Source organism: Lagopus leucura, unplaced genomic scaffold, assembly GCF_019238085.1.
Source record: "Lagopus leucura isolate 7727_CA_CO unplaced genomic scaffold, USGS_WTPT01 Super-Scaffold_1, whole genome shotgun sequence".
Taxonomy (NCBI): domain Eukaryota; kingdom Metazoa; phylum Chordata; class Aves; order Galliformes; family Phasianidae; genus Lagopus; species Lagopus leucura.
The window spans coordinates 28576008-28601352 of NW_024962250.1; the positions used below are offsets into that span (position 1 = coordinate 28576008).

General features: G+C 39.2%; 2 protein-coding genes across 3 annotated transcripts in view; both read right to left on the reverse strand.

The window, feature by feature from the left end:
* Window positions 1-1427: 1427 nt before the first annotated feature.
* SERPINA10 (serpin family A member 10) lies at window positions 1428-10853 on the reverse strand. Of its 2 annotated transcripts, none has more exons than XM_042874756.1 (5): window positions 10748-10853; window positions 5411-5942; window positions 3842-4115; window positions 3063-3210; window positions 1428-1651 (listed from the first exon to the last, which is right to left on the reverse strand). In XM_042874756.1, exons 2-5 carry the CDS (start codon window positions 5883-5885, stop codon window positions 1460-1462), a joined length of 1089 nt encoding a protein of 362 aa, XP_042730690.1. In that variant the 5' UTR covers window positions 5886-5942; window positions 10748-10853; the 3' UTR covers window positions 1428-1459. The 2 variants fall into 2 exon arrangements, with proteins under 2 accessions (XP_042730690.1, XP_042730614.1); XM_042874680.1 differs by having other exon boundaries at window positions 5180-5942.
* Window positions 8939-25345, reverse strand: part of LOC122175549 (alpha-1-antitrypsin-like) — a 25040-nt gene continuing 8633 nt past the window's right edge. Inside the window, exon 5 of the mRNA XM_042863295.1 lies at window positions 8939-8970. Coding sequence (XP_042719229.1) covers window positions 8939-8970 — 32 coding nt within the window. The remainder of the gene's footprint in view (window positions 8971-25345) is intronic.

Consider the following 25345-nt stretch of genomic DNA (forward strand, 5'->3'; position numbering starts at 1 on the left):
TCCTGGTGTCCTGTGAATCCTTCCATCAGCCCTTCCTGTGTTACTTCAGTTGGATGTCACCAGTACTTCCCAGTCTGCAGCATTGTTTTACCTGCAGCTCACAACACCAGCACGGCTCAGCTGTGTAGTGATGACTACAGCAGCATTCATTCTGCTAATTGTTCTGAGGCAGGAAGCAGTGATTCTTATTTCTGGGTACATACATCCCGCTGTGTGCAGTTAGATTAGATATGCCTTTTTAATGTAATCAGGTACCAGAGTCTCCTCCGCAATTCCTTTTGTGAGTGGCTTACAGTAATGTCTGAGTTACTGTAAGTGGACAACTAATTGTTTCTGAGTTTTTATTTTTAGAGCTGTTTGCTGCTTTACCCTATTTTTACCCTGTCATCTGCACCAAACTCTTTTGTACCAATTTGGACAGCTTTTTTGGGGAAATATGTAAGCTTAGGTCTTTTAGTTACATAGTTAGGAGTAGCCTTTTTTTTGCATTGTTTCAAAGTTATACATAGGACTCAATTAAAATGTACTAAATATTCATGATCTGGCTGTTCTTTCTGTAAATGCTCTGTTGGAGTCACTGCACTACTTGAGTAAGGTGATTTGCAATGGTTTTCAGAAATATTTGACTGTGAAATCCAAAAGGTGTTTCCAAGCTATGTGAACAGTTTTATTCCAGTTTTGTGGAGGTATGTTTTTTCCTACCAAAGTCTGTCTTCATTTAAGTGTAGAGTGCCATGTCCTCATTCTCTCTAATATCTAGACGATAATACACACAGAAATTCTGCTTTTAGGAGAGATCCAGATTAGTGTTATGAATACCTGAATAATATTCAGAATTACTTTGTCTTTTGGAGAAAGAATATTATAAAGCAGGCACATCATGAAGTAATTTGAAACGTTTTGGAAGAAGTCAGTCTCCTGGACAACGCAGATTTCATGATAGACAATTTCTATAGAAATAAAGATCTCTGTACAGGGGCTGTAAATACTTTTTAAGAAGCAGGCTTGTTCCTGCTTCTGTTGTTGTAAGTGGCAAAAAATGGCTGACACCAATGTAAGGCTCTTACGCTTCAGTACAACAGAAGATAGTACTAAGAAATATCAAGCTGCAGTGCTTGGGAATGATCTTTCTGAATAACTTGGCATATGAATCTTTGATTTTCATTCAGATTTGTCATTAAAATTTTGAATTTTGAAAGTTTAGTTCTGTACGTTTTGTTTGTTTCTTTCTAATTTGCCTGATAGCTTTTGCAAGAAACACTTTTGTCATTTTATATCCTCATGCATTGATCTTGTCACATAGACATTGAAATATTACTAGGATGACCTACTTCTAGGTGGAGAGACAAAACAGGTTTTCACATTTTCATACTTTGCCTTTTATTCTAATGTAAATAATAGTTTAAAGAAAATAAAAATAAAGCCTCTTACGTGCCACAATAAAAACCATTACTTTTATTCACATTTCTGTTGGATCAACTACCCTGCCAATGAAAAGTAAAGTTTTAAAAGTTTCTTCAAAAATCATAAAAAGAAATGGTCGGTCCACTTTAATGACAGGAGGTGCTGAGAATGCAATTATTTCAGACCCAGTAGCTGCTGCAGCCTCAGTTCCTTTTTCATCCACTTCAATGACTGCCTTTTGGACAACCTGAAATGCAGTGCAGAGATAAAATAGATGACAGAAATAAATGGAAACATGAAGAATAAATTTCAAAATGCCAGGGATTCAATTGAAATAGGCCTCTCCTGAGGGTTACAACAAGTAGGTCTGCAATCTAGCACTGTGTGTTACTGGTACTACAAATGCTGTCTTCTTCAGAAACAGGAGTCAGTGTGGCCATCGTGACTGCAATAATTAGGGTTCAGATCGTTACACTTTTCCACAATCCTGAGGCTTCACTTCTAGATCTTCTTCTTGAAGCTGGTGGCGTGAAACAACTGATGCATTTGTACGGTGCTCCTCTTTGATACTGTACAAAATTTTCACAAAAGTGGGAGGCGTGATTTCATTTCTTGCAAATTCTTAATTGCTAGCTGTGAATTGTCATCCACAGTTGATTTTGTGAGAGGTTAGGCAAATGCACCAGTCTTGTATTTCTCCTGTGTATTTCTAATTCTCGCAGTTGTTAGCGCAGAGTAAATATGGACAGCCCTGAACTATGGTCTTGGATTGGTCTTAGGACTGCAGACAGAGCCCAGCAAGATCTGATTCTTTTCCCTTTTCTTTCTTTCAGCCTGCATGCACCTCTGAGAACTTCTCCTTTATTTGGGTCTGTATTGGTGACCTGCCTAGGCAACTTGTGCATTCCTGACTCCCAGACTCTAGGAATTATTGATGTCCAGGAATTCTAGGAATGATTTATGTCAAGGTAGTTGAAAGGCTTCGCTAGTGTCAAGCTCTCTGCTAAATATCCTTAATTAATGAAGATAGCTAGTCTGACTAGCACTTTGTAGTATGTATATATTGCTTCTAATATCAGCAAGTACTCTTCAAGCAAGATCACTTCATGGTAACACAAAGTGAACTGCTGAAAACAACAAGAAATAGTTATAGATCAAAAGGAAAGGAGAAAAGTGCTGCAAATTGCCATTGCAATTCACAAATGTTAAATAGTTTATTTGAAACTGAACATCACTGCAATTTTATTCATTAGATGTTTATTTTTTCTGTGATCGGTTTTCTTAGAAAGGTGAGTCTTTGTTGTTGTTGCAGTTGTTTTTTAAGACATGGCCAGCACAGTTTTGAAAAACTGTACTTGTTGTTTTAGAGTTTTTGGGACTTAAACTTACCTGTTTACAGTATTGATCTTTATAAATTACAGTGTATGAAGCAGTCCGTTTGGTATGGGTTGGAATACAATTGTGTTGTGATGATGCTTTCAGGTTCTGTTTCTCTATGACAAGCTGTATACTTCTATAGAGGGATGCATGCTGTATAGGATGTGCAGATTCCACATGCTTGTCAGGTGAGGTTCTTTCCTAATAGTGGGTCTGTATGACATAGTACATGGACCCTCTGTTACTACAATCCAAAGAGCAAATAATTTTAGTAGGCTTACCTGGGAGACTGTTATGTATTTTTGATCTGTGAGATGACTAAGATCTGCTGAACGTGCAAAGAGATTTTTAATTCCAAGAGCATAAAGCCATTTCTTCATTTTATATTTTTGTTCTAATTTGAACTTTGGAAATGAAATATCCATATTTCTGTTCAAAAAAAGAAAAAAAAAAAAACTTCAGATATATAGTAAGTTATTGCTGAAAGATGTGGAATTAAGCTTTACACAAACAGTAAAAACAAGAGGCAAAGGTTAAAGATTCTCAGCTGGAATTTAGGCTGCCAGAATATCTTTTTTACTTTGTTGAATGTCAAAGATGCTAGAAATCATTTTCTTCTCAGTATTTATACACTTTCATGAGCACTTCTAGTGCCCTAATGCTGGGATGACACTTTCAGTTATTGACCACTGGAGAGGCCTGTCACTTCAGGAGTTACATTTAATAGGAGTAATTTGTTTTTACATTTTCATACTCAAATTTATCCATTACTCTTTTCATTGATAAGTAAAGTTCCATAAATATACACATATTTATATATATTTCATAAATATTAATACAGACATTTATGATGCAAATTGCCTGGCTGTGCAGAATTTCAAGAGAGAAGGCATATGGCAAAATTTGGCAATGCCCTCAGAGGCGTTTCTAACTGAGATGACCAATAGACTTATCACCTCAGAGCTGAAGCTTTTTCAGAACAGATAATCATTGTTCTGCTTTTTTGTTTTGCTACAGTGGAAATAAAAAACACAAGGGCTGATGTGTGTCAAAGCAGTACCTGCTCTTCATGTTTGCAAGCCAGGATTCCACAAGCTCCATTGTCAAATGGTCTTCAAGTGAAACATAATCTTCCCCCTTTTCTGGGATGACAATTAGCATGTAGGCTTTGCCTTTGTAGGGTAGTTTTATCACATTGCACCTTAAATTCTCATCATACATTGAATTTACTTTATCTGACTTGAACATCATTGGTACTTGCACACTTCTGTATTTGTTTATGTGGAAAGTTTCAATTTCTGTGAATTTTGAATTAAATGGATATAGCCACTTTCCTGGAGAAAGAAAAATGAAATAATTATTCAGACTGGTTCAACAAAATTTTCAGAAGCCTTTTAAAAAAACGTAGAATCCTTTCTGCAGCAAGTTAAAGTGGGTGTCATTTGTGTCTGGGACAACTGGATGATAACTGCAGTATACTTAGTGAATGTTCTTAAAAATTTTTACAGCAGGAAAATGCACCAAATAAACTGCTTCAGTTGTAGGGAAAGGAGGGAAATATTATTCTATGATGGTTTAATTGCCAGTCAAATTCAGAACCCATCTGTGTTCAGAACCAGCAAGTTCAGAATGCCATCTGAGCATCTGTCTTTTATTAACATGACATCTTTTCTGAAAATTTCTACCAGCTGTTCAACATCCTGTTTTTAAGTAATTATACGATCTCTTCAATGGGAATTCAGCAGTGCATTGTCTAAGAAGGTGCTTTGGAATGTGACCTCTTTTAAGCAATTGATTCTGATTTCTGCACTCTCACTCAAACTGTATCACAGCCATTTATTTCTTTTCTCTGGTTTTCTGCAAGGGAAAGTAAACTCAGCATTGGATAAAGTGCAATCTTTTGAATCTAAGAGAATAAATAGATTTATGGCTGCAAGGTAATTTAATTTGTTCTCATACATGTTTATTTTAGTGGGGTTTCCACTTTCCTGAGTGCCTTGGACTGCAGCAGGCTTAAGCATGGGTTCTCTGATCAGCATTCCTCTCTTCTCTTTTGCTGTCTAACTCTTCAGCATTGCTTTTACCTAAACTGGTACCTCTGGCATTCATACAGCTGTTTGCAGTCAAATGTGGGCCTCTGTCACCATCAGGGAGCCCTTTGTCTCTGGTTTCTCTCAGGGAAAAAGGTTCTTGACTGGAATAGAGAAGCAATTTCTGTTCTCATTAACTTGTGCACTATGGAAAGTCAGACAATTGTTTTTTATGCCCAGTACCTTGTATTTAACAAGCTGTTATGATTAGGATTTCATTTCAGTGGCGAGTAAAAAATTAAAACTTAATCACGAAGAAGGATTGTTCATGGAATTGATACAGGGCCTTTTGTGAAAACAATAGTTACCTTTAAAAAAAATGTAGTCCAAAAGTAGCAGTTTAGAATGTCTGTCAACTTCTTCAAAAAGCTCTGATATTTGTCCTTTGGTCCTTTGTTTAATGTTTTGATTTATAACAAACTTTGCTTGTGTGATGTTTTGAAAGTTTACACGCAGGAATTCCATATCAAAGTACTGCTTAGATAAGTTGAGGAAATCTTCCCTGACTACAAAGTCCTTTTGGATAAAAGAAAGAATACCTTGCACAAAGAGAAGTTCTTCATTCATTGAGATGTTATCTTTCAGTTGCTTAAACAGTGCTGGTAAATAATGGCGATCTCTGTGCTCCAAAGGATGAAGGTTTAGAGCTTTTGCTATTTGTCTGTGTGTTTCCCCTTCAGCTGCCAGCAAATATGTAGCCATGAGGGTTGATACAGAAAGGGGAGAGATAATTATATTGTTATCAAGTTTCATTGCAATTTTTCGGTAGAGATTAAATCCAAAATTTGCTGTCTTTTCAGTGAAATTGTGAAGAGTAAGCTCTTCAAAACTTTCCTCTTGCAAAGTCTCAGAGTCATTTTTATGTTGATTCCATTCTTCAGAAATACTGAGGTTTTTATTTTTTCCTGAGAAATTCAGCCTCTTGTCCTTCTTTGGAGATTTAGGTTTGATGTCGGCCTTGCTAATTTCAAAACAGATTTCACATAAAAGAAGTAGATAAATTCCAATTTTCATGTTGGTATCCAATAATGAGCTTTTTTCTTTTTTTTTTCTCCTTTTTCTTTCTTCCCCCTAGTAAAAAAGAACGGGGAAAAAAGAGAGCAACTTAGTGATTTTTTAGTTTATTTGATTCACAACACAAAGGTCATGGATGTAGTAAGGTGATATTTCTAAATATTCTGTGCATATACTGTAAACCTAATATGTTCCTATCTGAAGGATCAAATTTAGACCAGTGGAAGAGAGAAATTTCTAAATTTAGTAAAAGAATTCAGACAGAATGCTATGATCTGCTATTGGCAGTTCAATTTGGAAGTATTTCACTGATTTTCCCTTGTAATTTCTAATTCCTTTAGAAACTGATGTCATCTGGGAGTACAAGCTCTCCAGGCAACAAATGTCAGAAATGGCATTTTCCCTGAATGGTTCTGACAAAGACTAAGGGTGATCTACTGAGAAGATGAGACCTGTAACTTCCTGTTCTTCATTACCACTGACAAGTGACTTGTAATCTCCTTTTATGTATGGGTCTTAATCATGGTTGCCATTCTTATGAGATCCATCTATTGGTAGTGACCTGAGAGTTACCATTCCATTGCTCATTCATTTGTTACCTCAGGTGTTTTATATCAGTGGCATGCTACATCAACAAGATTCAACTCCTTAGGAAAAAGAAAACCAAAAACAAACAAACAAACAAAACAACAACAACAAAAACCAATCCAAAACAAAAAACATCTGAGAAACATAAAAACCATCTGATCTGATAAAAGCCAATCCAGAAAACATGCCCTTAATAGTTAGATGTTGTTATATTAAAACAGACACTTAAATCGTGTTACAGCCACTAGGTTTTGTTCCAGAAGTGATGAATTCGAAGAACCAATCAGAAAAATACTTATGTAAATTTTAAACATTTTTTAAATTACTTGGAGCATTCTGGAATCCCACACTGCTCACTTTTGCAAACTCTAAAAATCAGACTTCTGCCCTTTAACTTATGCCTTGGTTTTCCAGGAGAAATTTTAGAAGGATATATTTGTCTAGTAATGTAGAAAACTAAAATCAGGCAAAAATATATATATCTTTAAAAGAGAGAAGATATTAAGCCAAACTCATCAGAGTAAATCAGGATTAACTCCACTGACATATAAATTGCACAAAGCTGATCTAAGGTGAGACAGAATCTGAGCATATGGTACTTTTACCCAGTCATTCATCTAACCATGTACAAAAAATGGTCTTGAAATAGGTATCCATTGTTCAGTAGGGAACTAAGCAGTAATAATAGTCAAGATGAGCTGTCTTTCACATGTATGAAATAAAACAAAGATCCTGATGATACTGCAGCACAAGCAGCTCTTTGTCAAATACATTATTTGAGGGACACTACTATTGAAAGATTATTATCCTAAAAAAAATGTGGGTTGAGTACTTTTTTACTTTCTTGTGTCCTTTGGTTTGTTCGTTCGTTCGTTCATTTGGGCTAAAAATGAGAGTATAGATTTTAGTGGTATCTGTAATCATAACTCTTGCTGGTCAGCTCTTCCTTGATACATCATGGAGAGCTAGACTTCAGATACACTCTTAACAAGAATTAAAAAGCTTCTATCTAGTTCCTTTACACAGCATCACTAAATCACTTGTAGCTTTGTATACAAGCAATAGGTTAAGTACTTCCGTAACTTTGGAGTGTATTGATGTGGCCGTGGGGAAGCAGGAACAAATTATGCAAGAAATTTTTGCCAGTGAATATGATTGGCACTCCACTGCCAAAAGCATCAGAAACGTCAAAATTCTGTGAAAGCCCAAATAAATATTATTAAGACATTCTAGGTTTTTTGTGCAATACACAGGGCAGCACTCAAAGTAATGTGGCTACAGTGTTCAACTCCCTGGTGATAACCTCCCAGTATGTGGCTGTATCAGGAAGGCCAACCTCTATCTCACCAAGAGAACAAGGCTGAAGCCTAAACCTCAATGTCAGGTAGAGGAAGGTGCCATAGCTGCTAACGTACTGCTGACAGCCCAGTATGTACAGTTATTTCTAGTAGGTCAGCATGAAATTTCGTGTTACTGCTTATAGTCACAAAGCCCTAGAAGGATTATGAAGCTCAGCACTGGAAATGCAATGTCATTATGAGGAATAATTGCATTTCATAATTTCAATTCACTTCTCTTCCGATACAGGTTGTTTATTGTTCCATTCAGATCAATCTCCTGATCACTTGACATAGGATTCCCTGTTGTTTTATGCTTCATTGTCCAGCAAATACCGGAGCAGGTTTGTCAGTGCTGCCTCCTGCCTGAAAGTACCATGTTTCAGTGTCAAATAGCATGAGGGTGAAACAGTTGTTCAATGGTTACAAATTTATAGATGTTGTAATTCTGAGCAAATTTAACAGAGGTTCTCTCATAACCAAACAAAATGTTTGGAGAGATCTGGACATATTTTCCAGAAAAGCTTCAGGCAAACTTTAGTATCAAACATGCAAATATGCTTTTCAAGCATGAAATGCAAATACACTCATCATTCATCTTTCCATTAAAGTGATATGCAAATTTAGCTCCCATAAAGTGGCATTGAATTACTCTTTATGGAAAAAGTCTTGAATGGAGGTGAATTTTCCCATTGCAGACTGAACAGAGTGTATAAGACCACTAAGCCTGCACAGAATCCATGTGTTACAGTGGCATGATAATAGATAAAAGACATAGAATCATAGAATTAACAAGGTTGGAAAGACCTCCAAGGTCATCTAGTCCAAATACCAACCCATGAACCCCTCAGTGCAACATTTACCCTTTTCTTGATCACCTCCAGGGACAGTGACTCTACCACCTCACTGAGCAGCCTGTACCAATATCTTGGCTCTCTTTCTGTGAAGAAATTTTTCCTAAAGTCCAACCCGAGAGGAAAATATTGATTGTAGGGCCCATCATTAAAGCAATTCAACAGTCTAGAAAACACATGGCAACTATTAACTATGGCTGTTTAAAGCTCTATAATAGTCATTGTACAATTTGTGATTTAGCATATGGGAAAGCTGGTTTTATTTGATTGCCATTTATTCAGAGTTCAACTGAATTTCACAGTTGCCTGATTCAGGCTGTGGGAGTTAATCCCAGAAAGGTACGCTGATGTGAGTACAGGGACATTTGGGTGCCACGTCACAGGGTGTTTTTGGCAGCCAGGTGGTATGCTATTTTTCTTGGAGATAATAGGTCATGTTCTGTACTTGATGTGACACAGATGGGCTGTAATGACTTAATGGGGAGGCAGTGAGATCTCTGAATTTTGTGCCTTCTCTTGAGTGCATGGCAGTCAGGGAACACTAAAATATGGAGCTTACTGTGGCTGTGAATATTTTTTCTTCCTTTTTCTTTCCTATTAACTCTTGCTTTATCTTCAGTGAGATGCGGATCATGAATGCTTTCATGCTTGTTTAATCTGTGTTTAATCTTTTCTCCAAAAGTCAAATGAAAACCCAGCTCTCAGCTTTATGTAGGAAAGGGTTTACCTTGAGTTCATCTCCTGCCTTGGCAAAAGGTGCACCAGCTGCTTCTTCAGATTTGGGACACTTACTCTCCCTGACCTATCATAATGCAAAGCTGTTAAGAGCTCTTAAATTGCCAAGCACTTCTATTCATTGTGTAGTCACCTTCTTCTGTGGGAGGTTACAAAGGCATAAGGTACTTCTCCTGCCTCAATGCTATGGCAACAAAAAGGACCTCTCTGGACCTGAAAGCATGTGAAGCTTCCTCAGGGAAACAATCCTTCACCAAAAGGGTAACCCTGGATGCTGCAAGATCTGACACAATGACTGGAAAACATATCTTCTGGTAGTATTCCATCACAGAGGGCAGTGAGGCACTGGCACAGGCTGTCCAGTGAAGCTGTGGATGCCACCCATCCCTGGAAGCATTGAGGGCCAGGTTGGATGGGTGCAACCAGCCCATGGTGGGGGGCTGGAAATGGGAAGGCTTTCAGGTCCCTTCCAATCCAACCTATTCTGTGATTTTCTCCTGATTCATGATTTTCTTCTGTGCACAGTGCAATTTCTGTGCAACACCTGACACTGCTGTACACCACTGCTGTATCTTGTTCTGAAAGGACTGCTTGATACTTGGCTCAGAAAGGCCACCAAGTCTTCCCAGGGAGATGGGGAAACCAAATAGGGAAAGCCATGAGTTGCCATCCAGGTTGCTCTGCTGTCCCAGCACAAATGGATTTCAGACTGAGAAGACAGGCAAACCCAGCCCTTGTGTATAGGCATGTCCACAACCATTCAGCACTAAAGGAAAGAATCCTGCTTCCTCATGCATGTAAATGCCCATGTTACACACATCACAGGAGTAAGAACCTCAACATTTCACTAAACAGTCATTGCAGTACTGAGATTGCAATAATGTACCATAAATATTGCATCAGCTTTGTCATTCAGTAACAGTTAGAAATACAATATGTCCTCTAGGACTAGGAAAAAACAGTTTGGGTAACAATAATGTGATATTTTTGCACGTTATAAGCTTACATTTTTACATTCCTAAAGTGAATTAGAGTTATTAGTGAATTATTGCTAGTTTTGAGAGCTTCCTTTACAAAAGGAGTAGAAATTTAGTTAATAAAAACATGATAGAGAAAAGTTACTTTTTCAGTTCTTTTTTTCTTTTGAAGATGTTATAGTAAGAGAAGGAGTAAGAGAAACATCCAATAGATTATAATGCTGATCAAGATCTAAAACCGTTTGAATCATCCTATTTAGAGAATATATGAGAAATATTATCTGTATATAACATACTTAATAATATTAACATATGTAATAAAATAATCCTCCTCTTTACAATCCTATTCATTCAGGTAAACCTCGACTTACCTATTAGGTAGTTTCTCTGTTACTTAATCAACTATATTTAAAAACCATGTGAAGGTGACTGTCCCGTATAGGAGATTTTCTACAAATATTTGCTCTTCCAAAGAGTGACCTTCTGGTTTTGCCTGTTATAAATTAACTGCTTGATAAACTCTGAGTGACGTGTTTCCCATAAATGGCATAAAGAGGGAGGGTTGTATTCCGGTAAATACGTTATATCTTTCATGGGAAGCAAGTGAGCAGTAAACTCTCTGTCAGCAGCCCAATGGGATTTGGCCCCAAATGTCCAATGAGAATTGGACTGCCTGTGAGAATTATTTTATAGACAGGACCTAAGCTACTCAGCAGCAGAAGCAGTATCCAACCCTGTTCAAAATGTGCCATTTCATAAAAGGATACATCAGTATTCACTGGGGCTGAGCCAAACAAAAGAAAGGGAGGGAGCAGAGCATTGAGGGGGTGTTGCAGCTCCCTAGCCTTCCAATGTGGCCATTTCCTTTAGAGGAGAGGCCAGGGCTTTGCTTCCTTTTTCAAGAGCATACCAGCTATTCAGTAAAGTATTTATGAGTCTGCCAAAATTAACTGAGTGGTAAGCACAAAGTGATTTTCCTCTTATAAATGACCAAATGGGAGAATCTAGTATTCATAGAATCAGAGAATTGTAGAATGGCTTGGGTTGCAAGGGACTCCAAGGACCATCATGTTCCAACTCCCCTGCCATAGGCAGGGCCACCAACCTCCAGATCTGGCATTAGACCAGATTGCCCAGGGCCCCATCCAACCTGGCCTTGAACACCTCCAGAGATGAAGCATCCACTGCCTCTCTGGGCAGCCTGTTTTAGCACCTCACTGCTTTCTCTGTGAAGAACTTCCCCCTGACATCCAATCTAAACCTTCCCACCTTGAACTTAAAACCACTCCCCCTTGTATTATCACTGTGTTCCTGCATAAATTCTCCAGAGCTATGAGATACAAGAGTACAGAGTGCTCTTTGAACTTCCAATCTGATCTTGTCTGCACAGATTTGACAAGTTGCTCTTGGAGCTTGAGCAAGTTAATTGGGCAAGGCACAGGTACTCTACTCAGTAACTAACTGCTGTAGTGTAGACATGATCTAAACTCTTCCCTGTTTTGTTCAGTGGCTTAATTCACAATAAAATGTAAGCACAGAATTCCTCATGCTACTAAGTTACTCTTAAAAAACACTCCTAAATGAAATAGAACATTTCATTCTGATTTGGATTGTAGAAAATAAATTCTGGCTGTAAAACTCGACATAACAGAATTTGTTTCCTTTTGTCCATTGAATTGAAACAAATGAATGAAAAACAAACAAAAAAGCCACCACTGCTTGCAGTTTAAGTGGGAGCTTAGCCAGATAAAAGGATTATATTTTGGAAAGACAGTAAAGGAACTGAGCACGCAGGATTCAGTGCAAAAAGGAGTTGTGTGTTGGTGGTAAACATTATTCACATGATAAAGTTCTTGTAAAATAGCTTTATTTATAAAAACAATTCTACTACTATGTGTGAAGTACAGACAATCTTTTAGAAAACACATGAATGAGTAATGAGTTAACGTCATTCGGCCCATTGCTTTAGCATCAAGATCTCCACTGTGAATGCCACAGTGACTTTACTACTTCAGTTCTCTGATGCACTGATGTTTTTTTCGCCTCTGTAGTCTGTATTTATTTGTGGTTAATTCAGTTGTGTTTAAGACTCAAATTTCTTCCCTCTGCATGGAAGAAATTTACATCTGACATGGCCAAAAAAGGGCTGTGTTTCCACAGTGTGGTGATAAGTCTTAGCGTGGCAAAAGACAAGACAAGGAAAAAACTGATATGCACAAAACCACACTCAGCTTTTGTTCTTAGCAAAATTAGCATAGTTATCAGCAATGATAATAGCAACCAAGCCTTCCTAGTCCTTATTCCAGGATCCTGGCATTCACAGTCAACACTGAAAGCCTTGCTTGAATTAAGACTGGAGAATAGCAGTACTGATATCTGATATTCAAAAGCTGAAGTCTTGTCTATAGATGATGTGGTTGTGATGAAGAGATCATAAAGTTTTCAAATCTTTTCACTTCAATGTACATAAAAGACATAAATCTTATTTTAAATGGAAGAAAAAGGAGACTGCTATGAGAAGTGTTTGCTCTGCACAGAGCTCTGAGAGAGCTGCATTGTTCACTAGTTACTCATGAAGCCATTGCTAGCTTTTCAAGCTGTGTAACACCTTGCTGAGAGTATCTTTCACACACAACTGGGAGTAGCATATTCCTCCCACAAAGTACTATTTATATTGTCAGTCATCCCTTGGATTCAACAGAGTTTTTGAGCAGTAAAACAGCACTCAACTTATGGGTAGCAGCCAAACTATACATATTTGAAGAGTGATTTTCTGCAAGAGCATTGCCAGCATATTGCACTGGCAAAATTGTACTTTTCTGCAATTCCACTTTTTTGGGTTTTATGACATAACCATCCCTGAGACCAGAACAAACAATAGCAATACACTGTCACTCAGTTGCATTTCTACCAGGAGTTTTGTCCAGCACAACACTGCCATAGCACTGAGAAAGGGCAGCTGGCAACTGAGATGTCAGCAGTGGAGCTGAAGACCATCTCCTCTAACTGACAAGTTTCTTGGATGCATATACAGCTCTGTATAACCCAGCAATGCTAAGTAGTCTAGGATCTCACAAATGCATTTGGCAAAAACCCCACCTGTCCTGGCTACCTGGACACTGATTTTGCATAAAAAGTCTCACCTGCTTGTTCTAAATATGCAGGTGATCTCTTTTACAAGTCCTACAAGTTCCTTTCATCCTTTTGCAATACTTCTTGTGGTGCAGGCAATTCCTCTTCTTCAGTGGCTGCTTTATTATATTACTGTTCTCAGTCTGGTTTAGGAAACTGTTGGTTACAGGGAAAAAGTTAGTCATCCTATTTTATGCTTTATTTTGGGCTTAACTCCCATGTGCTCACTATTGGGTCCTTTCAATTACTAGCTCTTTGATACAGCATCTGTGCCTGCTTAGGCAGTGTCATTTTTCACATGCCATTCTCCATTTCAGCAGTGGTCCATAACTTGACAACAGCTGAACCTCAAATGCCCATATGATGGGTGTAGCAAAAATGCTGTTATGGCTCAAAACAATAATCGAGCACCTGGTGGGAAGGCAGGGCCAACCCAGAGGAGCTCAGGTGCAGGCAATGTAGCTGACTGACCAGAAGGGGTGGAGTCAGGATCCACACCTTCACAGACCTCATTTAAGGGTTGGCAGTGGAGGTGAGGGCATCTCTTGCTGAAGGCCTTTGCCTGCCTGGGGCCTTCCAAAGGTAAGTAGATTTTCTTCCTTTGTTTCTGTGTCTATGGTTGTTGTGTTTGAGTTTGTACTCATTTGCTAGCTGCAGTGCCTGTTGTTACTGCCGTACTTAACTATTGCATTATGGTGTCGTAATATGTGTGATCACAGTCCTAAGAGATCAGGCTCCAGAAAGGAAGCTGCTTGTTTAATTAAATGTATACCTATCAGTGTCTTAATAAGAGATTTTAGATCTGTGTTTCTTACCTTATTCAAGGCTCTTTTATGCTAGAAGCTAAGTAAAAGCATTCACTGTGAAATTCTGTCCTCAACTATTTGCTGGTTTTGTTTCCTGGGGGTAAGCACACAAAATTTTCTTTTGTCTTGATGGAGCTGGTAGAGGTCAGTCAGATGTTTAGCCTAGATTTGGAGTTTTTTTAGTTTTCTTAGAAGAACTAAGGTAAGCTTGTTAAATTTGCTAGATGTGATCTGACCATGTTTCTCGATGTAAACAAATGTCAGTGCACCAGGAGCAGTGTTGTAGAAACACAGTGGTGGTTTTCAAGGTTCTGTATTTATTCTGAAGAGTCACAGTAAAATTACTCATAATGCATAAACTAATATGCTCTAACAGTTATGAAACAGTTCTTCATACAATCTGCTAAATGTAATTTGTCAACTAGATGACTCATCAAGGTGGCTGTTGCTTTCCCCCACTAAATGTGCAGTATATTGAAATCGGTGGGATGTGAGTACCCTGATGGCTCCATACCTGTGGAGCCTATCTTGACCATTTTCCTAGAGACTGTGGTGACTGCTGTAGTAAAAACATCTTCAAAATGTATGTATTCCTGCATCACATTTGGGGTAGGCCGGGTGTGTTTCTATGCCTAGTACTACCAGATACGTGAAGCAGTAAAGCTGTAAGATTTTGTAACTAAAGTATCTCCTTTATATTTTCAACTTCATGTTTAAATGTGGTCTAATTATTCTTGAATACACAAAATGGTAACTGCTTGTAAATCAGACATTACTGTGAAAAGCTTTATAGGGATTGTGAAAACAAAGTGAGAGAATAGAGTGTGCAGAGAAGTAAAATCATTTTTCTTTATTTGTTAAAACAAACAACCATCAGCAGTAGCATGAATCCTGTTTGTTCTAGGGATTGAGTTAATGTCTCTAAAGGTTATTCCTACCTTAACTTCCTGTTATTCTATAACTCACAGAGAAGGAATATTTTTATTCTCAGTAGTTTACTTGACTTGTGTTTTTTTACATGTAAGAATCAGACCTATGGTAGGGGATGGGAGGTGTTTGCCTAGTCCCCATGGGACCAGCAGATGTCATCAGAACCTTTTTTTCTTTGACAGAAGAACTATAATTTTGTGTACTGGGACACCTACCCTTTTCTGTGCCTTAACAAATCTATATTATGAAGTGGAACTTAAGCAGACAGGAGACACGAATTTAACTCTCTTTTTAAAGTATTTCTGTCCTCTTGGGAAGTAGTCTCAAAGTTTCTCCAGGAGATGTGAAATGCATTTTCTACATTGGATTCCTGAAAGGATCAATGGCAGAAAATTACAAAGGGTCTAACAGGTTTTATGTTTAGGGAAAGGAAAGAGAAGGCATTATTGCATCTGAAAGTCATATAAAATATTGACATTGACTGATATCAATCTTCTGAACTTGGGATATGATGTATTTTCCTGCTATTTCACACTTACATGCACTGTGAATACACCTCCTTTACAGCTGCAATAATTACGTTGAGATCCTGTGACTTGCAGTCTTTGACTGTCTGGCCTGAAGTAACTAGAGATTTCTTCATTACACTGTCCTTTGGCCTCTGTAAAAGACAAGAAAGAGATGCCCTCCTGCACCTGTGAAATGTGCTTAGGCTCACTAACTACCAAATAAGTGTAGTTAATGTTAGCTACACCACTCAGAGTGACAAAGAATGGTTCATTATATGCATTGCTTGCTTATTTGTTTTCCTCTTAAACACAGACATCAAATACTGTAACCTGCTTCAGTTCTGATACTAGTACTCATGGCTCTCAATAGGCTGCATGGAATGGTTATTTAAAGCAACTTTTCTTCCTGGAAATGCACTGGCTGTGCTTCCACAAAATATTTAAGCAAGGATTCATTTTCATTCAAGAAATATTGTCTTTTCAAACTGCTTAGGAACTCTAAAATTCTGAGCTTCAGTGAGATGAGCAAGTATCAAAGCGCTCCACTTCTGTTTCCTGATCCTGGGACCACTCTCCTCCTGAGATTTTTTTTTAATGATGATATCTGAATTCATCTGAAAACAATAAAAATAAGGCAGGGGAGGAAGAGTAAATACCTAGGATGATGTGAAAATTCCTTCAAATAAGATGTTTTCATATGGCAGTAACATAGTTCTTGGGAGTTTGAGCTTGAAGGATAATAAATCACAAAACATTACACAAATGTGATATCTATAGTGATCAGCCTCAAAGGCAAGACCAGAGATATTGTACTGTTTGTATCTAACACTCAATCACTTGCATAATATTAGCTTTTGAGAAACAGAATTGGTATATTAAAAGTCTATCAGTTGGGGGGGTAAAAATAGTAACTACATACTTTTTATTTCTATGAGGGGAAATACTTAGGTAATGAAATAGTCAAATGGACAACAATCCCTGTCTATGAGTGTTGTAGGGACTGAAATATGACTTTCTTTGTTTCATAAGAATATTGCATTTAATACGTGGGCAGTGCCAGATGTGAGGTGTTGATTATTCATTTCCTTGATTTAAGTGCTAATATCACTTAGCAACCTTACTTATCTTTTGAAATTGAATACTTTATGGATTCACATAGATTTCTAGTGAGAATAACATGTAATTGAAAAATACTTAGGTTGTGTAATCTATGCATGAACATCTTTTGCTGTGTATGTGATGGCATCCAGTTGAAAATTTTCATTCTTCTGAGAGGCTTCTATCAGAGAGAGCACTATAGCACTTGATTACTAATCTGTTCCTGATATTTTCTGGCTAAAGTATCTTCCAGCTTTGGAATGTAACTCAGTGATATTTCAATTTGTTTGCTTTACAATGTAATTTGAGATTATACTCTTTTCTTTCCTTTTCTCTATCACCCCCCAGAATTATGCTCTGCATCTAACTTGATTAAATAAATGAAAGTCTACAAAATTCATAAAGCTGAATGACTTTCTATGTGACAGAGATAATCTCTTCCAGTCATGAAGGCTGTAGAAGTATATGCTTGTCTTTGCTAGTCAATAGAGGATCTTCGAAGTCCTTCCATGTCAGATGCCATTTTGTCAGACTGCATGTCTTCTACCATCTGTTGCACAGCAACAAAATGGAATGTACTGTTGTTGGAAAGGTTCAACTTTTGTTGCCACAACACTACCTCTGATGTTAAATAACGAAGGCATTACTTTAACTTCTCTTGTATATCTACATCTGGAAGTGAAAGACAGCTGGGAGGAGAACAGTAAGACAAGGTAGCAGGAAGCAAAGACTTCACTGAACTGAGATCATAAATAGTAACCATCCTATCTTAAGTATGGCTTTTAAAGGTCTGTTCCTTGGCTAGTGATAGGACTTTGCCGCACTGCTGCTGTTGGCAATGCAATCTCTTCGAGCACTGACTCATTTGGAGTGGAAGGTTGTGCTCCCGGAGGACATGGACTACGGGCCAGTGTAAACCATCTTCACCATCAGGGCCCCTGTGAACAATCAGCAGTATGTATATCTTGCTTTTCTGTGCTTCAGCCATAGGCAACATTTCCAGCACAATCCAGGGAGATTCCCAGTCTCCTACAGTCATTTGCAGAAAATCTTGACAGAGTTTAAAAGCCAGTGATACCCTGTATTATATATTTCTTTAAAGAGAATGGTGTCTCCAATACTTCAGATCGCAGTCAGAATAAGTCACTGAACACATCCACAGCATCCTTCCTACCTTCCAGAAGGTCTCTCATAATGTCTTCAGATTATTTCTTAACTTTTTTTTTTTTTATTCAAAGCACCTACTTTGTTCTCTGTATAATGAATATTTGGAACCCACAGAAGCTCCCTCCATACAGAATTATTACCTTGGTCAACAGCTGACTATGATGCAGAAATCTCATGTTTATTCCGTATACTTTGCATTTCATAGGGGTATCCATTTTTCATTTTGGCATTGTAATGCGCATGGAGATATTTGCATTGACAGGAGGCTTAAATTACCATTCACCTCATTCTTCACTGAGCAGTGGTGTCTTCAAGTTCCAGTCATCGTCACTCTAAAAAATGTCTTGTGGTCAGACTTCTTGTCAGCCAACATTTCTGCATACTAGAAAAGACGTGTAGGGAGAAATGATATTCCAATTATATTTTATTGACTTGGTGACTATATTTAACAAGACTTTACTCTCTGTCTCCAACAGGAGAACAAGTGCTGTTGTGAATGCCAGTGCAGTAATAGCATGAAATCAAGAGCTGTATTAAGAAAACAGAAATTTAAAACAGTGAGCGTTCTTGTTCATGCAACTTTAACCCAAGCCTATATCTACATGACCATACCTATCTTGCAGCTTAGGTGCATAATATCCATAATAAGCATTGGAAGATCTAAATCTGGACACAGGAAAGTTCTGCAGTCCCTTTCTGTAGTGAGAATGTAAACACTGAACCTACTTCAATGTTTGTTGTAGGCCAGACTCGCTGATACTTCTCCTTGTCTATGTTCTATACAAATCGGATTGTATAGATAAATGAGCTTGCAATGTTTGCTCCAATATGCTCCAGATGATGGCTAAACTCCTCCTTAGACTTGTACATATCTGTGACCATGAGCTCAGACATTCATACCCCTGGAATTATTTACCAGATCAAACTGTTCTTCTCAGGTAATGTATAGTATGATAAGATACAGAAGGTAGGAGTCTGCTAGGAGGCACAGCAGAATCACTATAGAGAACATACAAAATAGAGAACCGACTGTTTTTCATCTGAAGAAAGAAGTCTATAAGACATCAACAGTTCAGTAATAGAGAGGAAACAGGTTTCTTTAGTGTAGACATGTTTCATTATTGCAGTAATGTTTAGCTGATATAGGGCTGCTTACATAAAAAAAAAAAATACAGAACTATATGGAAATATGCTGTTACTCTAAATCCTTGTATGGACTTTCATTCATGAATAAATAGAATAAAAATGAATTTAGTTGAACTTTCTCAAGTGACGTGCTGTCTTATACCAGAGCAAAAATTTCTGTTCAGATAGCTTCTATTCTGGATCTGTCTTGCCTTAAACTAAGCCTCAATTGTGTGCATGCAGTTGAAATGGGAAAGTGAATTGATTTCCAAAAGGATGCTTTACTGGAAACCAATGCTATTGCCTGTGGGTTTTGTGTGGGTTTTTTTTTTTTTTTTTAACTAAGCTACAACAGGCGATGCCATGCAAACCTGACAGCTTCCACTGCCATCTATTACAGTGGGAACTGTTATTTCTCCTATGTGTTTGTGACTCCCATACTCAGAAGAGCTCCTACCCCAGGTGTGCAGACCATTCACAGTGGTTTTGAGTTCTTGCTGTGAGAACTGGGGACTGAGAGCCCTTCTGTAGGAGTGGCTATACTGGTACAGCTGTGCTGACAGCTCTGCAGCTTGTGCTGCACAGAAATGTCATATGCAGACTCCTTGAAAAGGAAATTTCTGATGATGTAGTTTTATTACTTCCCTGGACTAGCTGTGGCTTCAGCTGTCCTTGCTCAAGAAAAGGCAAATTCGTTCATTAATTATACATGCCACAGTATATATCGGTAATGGCACATCTAATTCAAGTGAATGTGATAGATGCAGGTATTCAGGCCAGTCTGCAGCATGGTACAGAAAGCCTGAAGGCAAAGGAGCTCAAACAGATGACACTGCAAAAACAGAAGTTGAAGCCAGCCTGAAAACTTTGTCCTAAGCGCTAATGAAATGTAAATGCTGCTTCTCTTTTTCAGTACTGCTGAAAAGAAAAAAGCTGTGCAATGGAGTCTACCCAGAGTTTTATCTCCTAGTTTAGAATCAAGCAAGAGGGCATGGGGGTGGAAGAAGCATGCGAAGTCAGCATGCTAGCTGCAAAGCAAACATCAGGCTTATCTTAAATTTACCTTGAGACTGGAAAACAGATATTAACTAACAAAGCATTTTCTCATAGGATAATCCACACTGTGCATTGCAAGCATCTTAACCGCTGTCTTCTATAGAGATATTTGATTTGGTTATAATAATGGCTTTTAAATACTCCTGGCATCACAAAGCATGAAACAAAGATGTACGTATGTGTGCATGGGCTTGCAGACACATCTTTTCTAGAGATACATTCATGTACAGAAATATGATGACACTGAACATAGATAAAAGCATTGATATCAAGCAAATGGTTGCAGAGACCACAGGATGTGCCTGGAATGTGTCCTTCTATCCCTTTGCCAGGGTTTGTTTGTGAGAATAAGTTATAGACACTTGAACAGAGCCTTGGTGGCATGTCAATCTGTGCCAGCACTGGGCAGGAGTAGGAAGGGAGCAGTAGTGCTAAAATCCACTGTTTCTTCTGCAAGGTCATCAGAAATGCATCTGGGCTGGAGAAACAGAAACCTGTTCTGAAGTGCTGTCTTCACCATCAATATCAAAAACATCCAGATTTTGTGCTACCTTGCCACGTGTCACTCTCCCATCTGTATGGGAGTTCATACAACAGCTAAAAGAAAAGAATCTGACTGTCTTGAAAAACTTGTGGTTTTTTTTCCCTTTTTTTTTTTTTTCCTGCTTTGTAATGATTTGGTGAAACATGCTCTAAACCTGGAGTGTTGGTCTTGCTCATCTCAGATTAGAGGGAGCAACTGAAAGTTGGTGTTTCTCCTGTGAGCAAACTGTATTTGCTCCTTGGGAAGGGCAGGGGGTATGGAAGGGCACATCCACTAGCTGTGGACACTGGAAGTTCTGCAACAAGTCTGCTGCCCACTTAGCAACAGAGGCTGGGATTTACACCCTTGTCTCTTCTCTGCAGCCTGCTCAATCAGAATACCCTATTTCCTGACCCAAGTGGGTTCACACGAGACCATGTCCTGGTGGTCATGAGCAGAAGTAGGCCAAGCACCTCCCTCTGCTTTGCTAATTCTAGGAGACTGATCTTTCCTGCAACTTGCCAGTGTAAACATACCCTTTGTGTCTTGAACCTTACCGTTGTATTTCACAAATCTGTAACTTTTAGAAAATTTTTTGTTCTGTGACCAAGAAAGTCTATTTCATGAAGAAAAATATATGCAAGATCAAGCTGTTTGAAAGCTGCTGAGTTATTCAGGCTCTGCTGACCAGTGCTCATGGGTTATGTGCGACAGCATTGCCCTTGCTGCACAGTGCCACAGGGTGAGCTCATTCCCACTGTGGAGCTATACCACATGTATCTCTTCTCCTCTACTGTTTGAGGAGCCAAAGACACATTAGACTTATTTTTCATATAGTCTCCAAATATATGTTGCTAAAGCTTTAGTACAGTCTTAGATGTTTCATAAATATTAAGTCATGAGAAACTTTGATCTGTGGCCAAGCATGCTACACTGTTTAAACAGTTATCTCCTTCACTTTGAAGTTTGCTGTTTCAACACACCAGGCAGTCTGATTATCTCTGAGCTGCATCATTTAGCAGGCAAATAGCTTCTCTGTGACAAAACATAGCAATCCTGTAGGTAAGAAATAAGGGATAGAGTTACATCAGGCTCTTAAAATAATTACCTCAAATCCATTATTTTCAGGTTGCTTATACTAGAATCACAAACACAACCACTTTCTCATTCTTATCTGCTGAGACTAACAACTGACACTGTCAAACTCTCACCCAACCTGCACCGGTTTGTCCTTAAAAATGCTGGCTGCCATCAGTGCCACACAAGGCCCTAAGTGTCAGTGTATGCTCTGTGTTACAGGTTTTGACTTTGTTTCTGGTTACAGACTGAGTCCTCCATGAGTGATGACTTTGACATGTGGACTAGTACACAGGGGTTTGGCCACAGCTCCTTCTGCCTAGCTGTAGTAGACATCTTCAAGGGGAAAAATGTTTTTGAATAGTTATTTTTCATGTAACTAGGAAGAAAGTGATCAGCTAGAGGTTTTAGCTGTGTTTTTGTCTCCTCAGTGAGGCACTTCCATTTCAGTGAACAGAGGCAGGCTGATGATGCCTTCCACCAATTTTGTAGCTGACTGCCTCAGTTACTGGAGATAAGATAGAATAAATAATGATGAAAAAAGTGCTTTTGGTCAAGTTGCCAAACATCTAGTGACTGAGTAACAGAGTGTCGGCATGTCAGATAAGATAAAGGGGCAAAGAAAAGAAGTTTTGCATTGCCTTCCTCTGTTTTCAGGGTGAAAGATTAAAGCTCTGCTGGTGAGACAGGTTTCTTCTGATTGCCCCAGCCAGGGAAACCTGTTAGCACAGGAGGTCAGCCAGCAGGTCCCTGGTTGCAGGACAATTCTCCTGACTGCTGCTTTGCTTCATTTGCCTGTAGGATGTGATGGTGGTGAGATCCTCATCTCCTCAGTCTCCCTGTTTTCACTGTGAAGCAGGCCTTTTTTCTATATCTGTGCCTTTTTGTTAAAATCATTATGTACTCTGTCTATAAATACAACACAAGATGACATCCAGAACAGCTTTGTGATAAGGACCCAGCATGTAACAGTGTGCAAGACTTTTGCTTCTCTTCCCTTTTCAGTGACCCTTGGGACTGCTAGTGTGTCTGATGCTGCCTTGTATGCAAAGATGAGAATTTACCAGCAGCCTTACTGGTACCTCACCAGTAAGTTAAACTAAGTTAAAAGCAGTTAAAACTAATACATGGAAAGGTTTTAGTAGTCTCCCTTGTGTTATGATCACCCTTTCTCTGCTCTGCTTGATCCTTAGGTTTGTGGCTTCATCCCTGAGGGAAGGGCACAGTGGGACAGCTGCATCCTGAGGATGGTGAAGGTACAAACTCCAGGGTCCACTTGGCATCACTTTTATATGCTTTCTATTTTTCTGTACACTTTGCTCCTTCATTGGTTCACAGATCCCCACACAATTGATCTTACTACCTGTGGTGTGCCTTTCATGCACTGAGCTCTCAGTCTGTGTTCTGTTTATCTCTAAGACTGGTTTTACCCAGCTTCAGAGGCTGCAGTCTTTTGAAGGTCAGTTACTGTGCACTGATGAGCTGTTTATGGCCCTGAGGCCACCAATGTCATTCTGAGCCTGAACTCTCAAATCTCGTTATCATCACTCTGCACCTGTACCCTTTCATTTCTCATTCTAGGTCCATAGACATAACACATGTCCATTCTTGATAATTACTGGTAATAGAGATCTGTATTTCTAGTGATGTATAATTATACAAATCCAAGGAAAATAATAAATTAGGTAACAATATGTATCCAGTACTGTTACACATAAAGAGGCTGAGACAAAACTCCAGGCAGCCCACATGTAGTCAAGCAGAGCCTGACAGATGGAGAGATGTGCACCCCGTGCTCTTGCAATAAAAAGGGGCTTTCTATCTCACCAGAATTTAGCCAGGTCACCAAAGCCTGGGATGGCCATGAGTGCAGCTTTGAGCTTCACCCCTTGCTGTGTCAGTAGCTAATGAATGTGGCCCCTAATTACTTCTGAGAGGCCTCTCTTCTTCACTGACAATTACATCAAAGGGAGCGACTCTGTGAAGGGAGAGGGCTGGAAATCTGCATTTTTGCCCAATTTTTCCCACTGTGCTGTAAGCACTAAAGGACTGATTGGCAGGAGGCAAAGGGCCCTGTTGCCACTCTTCCCCAGTTTTTGGGAGTAGGAGGAAAGTGAGTACTGCCTAGCCAAGCCAGCAGCATCCACCTCCTGCAGGAATGGTGCTGATGGTGGGAGGGGAAAATGTTTGCAGGAGGTGGAGTGGGAGGCTGTGAACAAGAGCTGGTGCAGAGAGGAAATACAAAGAGCAAGCGTAAAAGGGAAAATCTGTTTGGTGATGCTCACTGTGATGAGAGCAGGATTCTGAGAGTAGGACTTGGTGGTTGGAGGAGAGATGAGGATGGGACACATAATAAACAGCACAGCATGGACGTAGGCAGGGAGCAAGCTGTCTGCTGCTCTTTTGTGCTGAGTGTGGTGCCTGCCTCTACTTCAACACTGTCTCTGGCAAATCCTGCAGTGGAAAAATCATAGCAAGGTGTCAGTAAACCAGGGGCTGCTGCCTGATGAAGCAAGTCTGGCAGACAGCTCCCCAGCACTGATCATGACACTGGCAGGAAATATCTTGTGAGGATGGCAGACGCCCATTGCTGGCTGTTGCCACTCTGTTCTCCCATGGTTGGCACCTAGACTTTGCATTGCCTGCTGTCCCTGCAACCTCCGCAGCTCAGAGAGGTTATCCAAGAGAGACATTGCAGAGCACTAGTTCTGCATGGCAGCATGTTTGCCTCTCTTTCCTTCCTAGAGCCCTGCAGTCTCTTTTTTTTCTTTTTTTCAGAATGTAGGAGAAAAACAGAACTCCCACATCCTGCTTGTGACTGGGGCATGCGTCTGTGAGGGTAGGAAGGAAAGCAGTCTCTTTCCCAAAATAGATATTTACGGCCTGAAAAAGCTGATTCAGCTGATGTGGGGGATTCTCTTGATCTTCAGCTCTTTCCCAGTATCATGTGGGAACAATCGTCTTTCTACTACGTTCTATTTATAAATATCCATTCCAAAAAGGTTTACAAGCAAGGGAACAAGATTTAGCCTTGTGATTGCCACAGATAATTGTGCATCTGGGACATTGTGTTTCTTCCACATTTCTTGATGTGAACCACAAATCACACTACTAAGATCAAATGCGTCACTTTTTTTTTTCATCCAGAGAAAATTGGCATGGTTCTCAGGTGCTCAAGAAATCTTACTTGAAGATCTGACCTCATCGAACCTCTATGTTTCACTGTTGCTTCTCTGTATGTCAGTTAACAGTAGGAGTGATAATGGCTAAGACTGGCCCTGTTAATTCTGTATTGTGCAGTTATATTTCAGAAAGATGACAAACCTGCGTGGTCAGACAGGTTGCCTTAGGAATTATTTGTGTGTGTGTTGGGCCACAGAGCCACTGTAACAGATGGAGGTAAGTACAGGAAGGGGCCAGGAAGATTGTGTAGTGTACATGTATCTCATTCACTGGGATTCCTGCCATCTGTGTTAAGTCCTTGGTCATAAACTTTTCAGAGATTATGAGCAGTTAGACAAAAAACCCAACCGAGAACCAATTGTG

Excerpts from the sequence above, each read along its gene's own strand:
- SERPINA10 (XM_042874680.1), bottom strand. The coding sequence starts at position 5,885 with ATGAAAATTGGAATTTATCTACTTCTTTTATGTGAAATCTGTTTTGAA. Across the intron at positions 3,211-3,841 it reads CTTGCAAACATGAAGAGCAG|AAATATGGATATTTCATTTC; the intron begins GTACTGCTTTGA and ends TTTTTTGAACAG. Across the intron at positions 1,652-3,062 it reads AATACATAACAGTCTCCCAG|GTTGTCCAAAAGGCAGTCAT; the intron begins GTAAGCCTACTA and ends ACTGCATTTCAG.